This window comes from Chrysochloris asiatica, unplaced genomic scaffold (genome assembly GCF_000296735.1).
Source record: "Chrysochloris asiatica unplaced genomic scaffold, ChrAsi1.0 scaffold00392, whole genome shotgun sequence".
NCBI lineage: Eukaryota > Metazoa > Chordata > Mammalia > Afrosoricida > Chrysochloridae > Chrysochloris > Chrysochloris asiatica.
In genome coordinates this window covers 46,752-52,859 of record NW_006408910.1, presented here as the reverse complement: position 1 = coordinate 52,859, position 6,108 = coordinate 46,752, and the positions used below count along the sequence as shown (strand labels likewise).

Here is a 6,108-nt window from a genome sequence, read left to right as displayed (position 1 = left end):
TATATATGATACCTTGGATACCTTGAGGCTCCAGCCTCAATAAGAACTTCCAAGTATAAAGATGTGCGATGAAGGATTATTTGTATTTTATAGGATTTGGAAGGCTGATTAATAGACAATTTAAAGTGAAGAGTCAGGTTTATAAAGGTGCTTCTATTGAGTTTCTCCATCGTTCACTGTTTTAATTATTTGAATATTTGTGTTCATTATTTGAATATTTGTAGAAAGATGTTTGTTTTATATTTGGCTGCATTATGGTGAGAATAGTACCAGTATGGCTGGCTGATTTATAAATATTAAATAAATAAAATAATACCCATTTTATCATTTAAAAATCCTATGATGGAATCTCCAGCATCATTTCTACAACCAAGGCCATATTTTCCAACTTTCAATCCTTCTTTTTTGTTTCCAACCTTCCAAATCCAATCATCAGTAATTATCAATAAATCTTGATCTCATGTTTAATCAATTTCAGACTTAAGAAGTTGGTAGAATTCTTCAATTTCATTACCACTGACTTTACTGGTTGGTGCGTAAATTTGAATGAACAGTGTATTAACTCGTCTTCCTTGTAGGCATGTGGATATTATCCTATTACAGATAGTGTTGTATTTCAAGATAGATTACAAAATTTTCTTTTGGATGATGAATGCTACATCATTCCTCTTGAATTTGTGGTTCCTGACATAGTAAATCATATGACTGTCAGATTCAAAATGGCCAATACTCATCCATATCAACTCACTAATATCTAGAATATTGATCTTTATACATTCCATTCAGTTTTTGCAACTACTTCAGTAAAGATTTACAGCCTTGGAAACCCTATACAGGGTCACTATGAGTCAGAACCGACTCCACGACACACCACCACCACATTCCATGTTCTAATTATGTATAGATGTTTACAGCTGTTTCTCTTCATTTTGAATCATTTCCAATCAACTAATGAAAGTCCTGAAAGCTTTACTCTATTCATGCCACCACAATCAACTCTACTTGGAATAAGCAGCTCTTTCCTGGTCGCATTTTGAGTCTTTTAACCTGAAGGACTCATCTTCTGGCACTATGTCTGACAAAAATCTAGTGCTATTATTGTTGTTAAGTATCATCAAGTCGGTTCCAACCCACAGAGACCCTGTTTCTAAGGAGCAGCTGGTGAGTTTGAACCTCTGACCTTACAATTCAAACCGACTTTGCAGTCGATTGCATTCCACAGCGCCACACACACCTGTTTTCATCTTTGAGCACTATATTTGACAGTATTCTGCTGTGACTCATAGGTTTTCAGTGGCTAAACACTCATGTAATCTGCCTCTCCTTCTTCCTAATCAAGAAATTCTGGAAGCTCTCCTGAAACCTGTCCACCATGTGTGACCCTACTAGTATTTAAAATACCAGTGGCATAGCTTCCAAAACCACGGTGATATGTAAGCCACCACAGTATGACAACTGACAGAAACTGAGGGAATAAACCAGTGAGACACTTCATAAAATCTAAAAACTTTTGTTCATCAAAAGACTTTATCATTCTATCTTCCCAGCACTAGGAGCAACTTTCCTGCTACAGCCCCTCATGCCCTGTAAATGTACCCCTGAACCAAATTCGTTACCACCACTTCCATGGTCAGAAGCACCTGTCTGCAGTGGTGCTGAAACAAACCGACACTGACAGATAAAAGAGTTTCAGAAGCGTGACAGCCCCATGTTCCCTGACCTCATTTATTCCTAGTTAAATCTTCCAAACTAGCACCATTTCATGGGACACTGACACAGGCTGCCACAGTTGGAGTGGTTGGCTGTGGAGATGGGATTAGAACTGTGTTTGGGAGACTTATCATTGGTTATGCAGGAACACTTCTCTGAAGCAGCAGCTTCCTCTCCTGTGCCATTCTGGGCTTTGCCCTCTTGGAGGCCATAGGGCTCTTTTATATGATGGTGGCCTTTCTCATCGTCTTCACCATATGAAGAAGTCGTCTCCACTTCCCACAGCTCTTTTTCCCATGTCTCATCTGTCCTGTACGTTCGTTCCTTTCCCAGTACCTCCCCAGGCAGCTGGGGGAAAGTAATTGGCTCAGGTTTTGACAGAGGGAAGACAAACACTATATTAGTAAAAGTTTTAAAAAGAGACTTTATCAAAGAAGCGAAAGAAAAGACAAGCTATTGAGTGGAAGAATATCTCTGGAAAAAATACATCTAACAAAACTTAACAATTAAAATATATATAAAATTTCAAAAATGTTATAAAAGAAGACAAATAACACAATCATAAAGTGGGCCAAGCACCTGAACAGACATCACCAAAGATGACACCAAACACATAATAAGATGTTCAGCATCATTTGCCATCAGAGAGATTCTAATCAAAACAATGAAAATAACAAAATATGAGAGACTGTTGTTCTTAGACATTTCCTCCATCTAGGTCTAAACACTTCTGAAGAGGTTTCCATCTCTCTAACCCTTCCTCTAGAGAATTGTATACTTTTCAATTTGTTGTTAAAAAGTGCCATCGAGGCGGTTCCAACCCATAGCAACCCTGTATAGGGTTTCCAAGGAGTGACTGGTGAGCTTGAACCGCCAACCTCTTCAATTTACATCATTTCAAAGCAGCAATTTTGGCATTCTCCAGGGACTCAAATTGTGTTCCTTTTCAATTTTCATTGAGTTTGGGTAACAAAAAGAAGTCTGAATTGGTAAGATTAGGGCTGTCAAGTGGATAAGGTAAAGTTTCCCAATGAAACCTATTTGTAGGACAGACCTTGCTACCCTTGAAGGATGAAGTGCATTGTCGTAATGGAAACAAATTCCTAAACACAACTTTCCTGGCCTTTTTTCTCACCAATGAAGTCTTCAGTTTTCTTAAAACTCTCTCATAATATGCACATATGATAGTCAAGAACCCAATGAAGTCCAGGAAGGGTGCACCCCAAAAGAAAATCACCAAGACATATCATAGTCAAGCTCTCCAAACTCAAAGACAAGGAGACACTCCTGAAAGCAGCCAGAGAAAACAGAGGGGTCACATACAAGGGTAAACAAGTCAGACTAAGCTCAGACCTCTCAGCAGGAACCATGCAAGTGAGAAGGCAATGGGAAGACATATATAAAACCCCGCAAGAAAAAAATTGCCAACCAAGAATCCTTTATCCAGCAAAGCTATCAATCAAATACGAGGGTGTAATCAAAACATTCCAGGATAAACAAAAGCTATGGGATTTCACCAAATCCAACCCTGCACTACAAAACATCCTAAAGGGAGTTCTGTGGACCGAGAACCAATAAGAACAGACAACCAGAGATTGACGTACATGGCAGCACCTCCCTGAATTAAGTCAACAGAAAGAAGAAATGTTAACAAAACAAAACTATGAGAACAAACTGAGAGACTCTGGGAGGGCAGTCTATGACCAAAACAAGTACAATGCAAAAGAAGGTGAACACATAGGAACAGAGATCCAGACAATGAGAAGGTCAGGTAGATTACAGGATAAAATAGACTGCACTATAAGGACAGAGAATTCAATGGACCATAAGGCAACCTCAAAGAAAATTAACACCTCACAGCATAGCAAGAGAATGAGAATCCAAGAAGAATATGAAAACATTAAAACTATAAGGAAACGCACAAGAAAGAGCACACAAATCATGAATTCAACAGAGAAAGACAAACAGAACAAAGAAGCAGCAACACCACAAAAAAAGGATATATGGCAACAAATAATCAATACCTATCGATAATCACACTGAAAGTAAATGGATTGAATTCACCTGTTAAGAGATAGAGGGTGGCAGAATTGATAAAAAAAAACAAGATTCTTCAATATGCTGTCTGCACGATGATGATGAGGAAGAGGACGACGACGAGGAAGATGAGGATGACGATGAAGAGGAGGAAGAGGAGGAAGAACCTGTCAAAGAAGTACCTGGAAAACGAAAGAAGGAAATGGCCAAACAGAAAGCTGCTCCTGAAGCCAAGAAGCAGAAAGTGGAAGCTGTAGAACCAACTACAGCTTTCAATCTATTTGTTGGAAACCTGAATTGTAACAAGTCTGCTCCAGAATTAAAAACTGGTCGCAGTGACCTTTTTGCTAAAAATGATCTCGTTGTAATGGATGTCAGAATTGGTATGACTAGGAAATTTGGCTATGTGGATTTTGAATCTGCTGAAGACCGGGAAAAAGCCTTGGGACTCACTGGTTTAAAGGTATTTGGTAATGAAATTAAACTAGAGAGACCAAAAGGAAAAGACAGTAAGAAAGACCGAGATGCCAGAACAGTTTTGGCCAAAAACTTGCCTTACAAAGTCACTCAGGATGAATTAAAAGAAGTGTTTGAAAATGCCCTGGAGATCAGATTAGTCAGCAAAGATGAAAAGAGTAATGGGATTGCTTATCTTGAATTCAAAACAGAAGCTGATGCTGAGAAACCCTTTGAAGAAAAGCAAGGAACAGAGATTGATGGCCGTTCTATATCCTTGTACTACACAGAGGAGAAAGGTCAAAATCCAGAGCACAGAGGTGGGAAGAGCAGCACATGGAGCGGTGAATCAAAAACACTGGTTTTAAGTAACCTCTCCTACAGTGCAACAGAAGAAACTCTCCAGGAAGTATTTGAGAAGGCAACTGCTATCAAGGTGCCTCAGAACCAGAATGGCAAATCTAGAGGGTATGCATTTATAGAATTTGCTTCATGTGAAGATGCTAAAGAAGCTTTAAATTCTTATAATAAAAGAGACATTGAAGGCAGAGCCATCAGGCTGGAATTGCAAGGATCCAGGGGATCCCCTAATGCGAGAAGCCAGCTGTCCAAAGCACTGTTTGTCAAAGGTTTGTCTGAGGACACAACTGAGGAAATATTGAAGGAGTCGTTTGATGGGTCTGTTCGTGCCAGGACAGTCACAGACCGGGAAACTGGCTCCTCCAAAGGGTTTGAGTTTGTAGACTTCAATAGTGAAGAAGATGCTAAAGCCGCCAAGGAGGACATGGAGGACGGGGAAATTGACGGAAACAAAGTTACCTTGGACTGGGCCAAGCCTAAGGGTGAAGGTGGCTTTGGCGTACGAGGTGGAGGCCGAGGAGGATTTGGAGGCAGAGGTGACCATGGCAGAGGAGGCCGGGGAGGATTTGGAGGGAGAGGAGGCTTCCAGAGAGGCAGAGGAGGAGGAAGAGATCACAAGCCACAAGGAAAGAAGACGAAGTTTGAATAGATCTTCTATCCCTATCTTTTCCCTCTTCCATTTGAAAGCAAGGACTCAGGGGTTTTTACTCTGTTACCAGATTATGACAGAGCCTTCTGAGGACATTCCAAGACAGCAGCCCTGTGGTCTACTTAGAAATTCTACGGAACACATTTCAAAGAGAGCTGCCCTGTGGTTTTGACTGGATTTGAATTTATATTAAGTTTTATCCTATGTACAAAACCATTTTTTTCCTACAAAAAAAAAAAAATGCTGTCTGAAAGAGACTCATCTCACACACAGAGACAGATACAGACTAAAAGTGAAAGGATGGGAAAAAATATACCAAGTTAACTGCAATAAAAGGCAACAGGAGTGGCAGTGCTAATCGCAGATAAAATAAACTTTAAGGCAAAAGCCAGCATAATAGATAAGGATGGACATTATCTCATGATTAAAGGGACAACTGAACAAAATGAAATAATCATATTAAATATCTATGCTCCCAAAGAAAGAGCGCCAAAATATCTAAAACAAACTCATAGATTTGAAGACAGAAATAGATGAATCCACAATAATAGTGGGTGACTTTAATATACCACTTTCAAAAATGGATAAAACAACCAGAAAGAAACTTAACAAAGACACAGAAGAACTAAACAACACAATAAACCAACTGGACTTTATAGATGTATACAGAGCATTCAACCCAACAACTACACAATACACATTCTTTTCAAGTGCACATGGAACATTCTCCAGAATACACCATGTTTTAGGCCACAAAACAAGTCTCCATGAATTTACAAATATCAAGGTACTACAAAGCATCTTCTCAGACCACAATGCTATCAAATTAGAAATCAACAATAGAAAAACCAAGGAAATCAAGACACATACATGGAAACTGAACAACACCCTGCTGA

The 6,108-nt window shown here is 39.3% G+C and overlaps 1 protein-coding gene across 1 annotated transcript; it reads left to right on the top strand.

The window, feature by feature from the left end:
- Nucleotides 1-3,669: 3,669 nt before the first annotated feature.
- LOC102823571 (nucleolin-like) lies at nt 3,670-5,212 on the top strand (the record flags this gene model as incomplete). The annotated part of the gene is made up of 2 exons (XM_006876564.1): nt 3,670-3,688; nt 3,840-5,212. Coding segments are annotated over 2 exons (1,392 nt in total), but the record flags the coding sequence as incomplete, so codon positions are not given.
- Nucleotides 5,213-6,108: the final 896 nt, after the last annotated feature.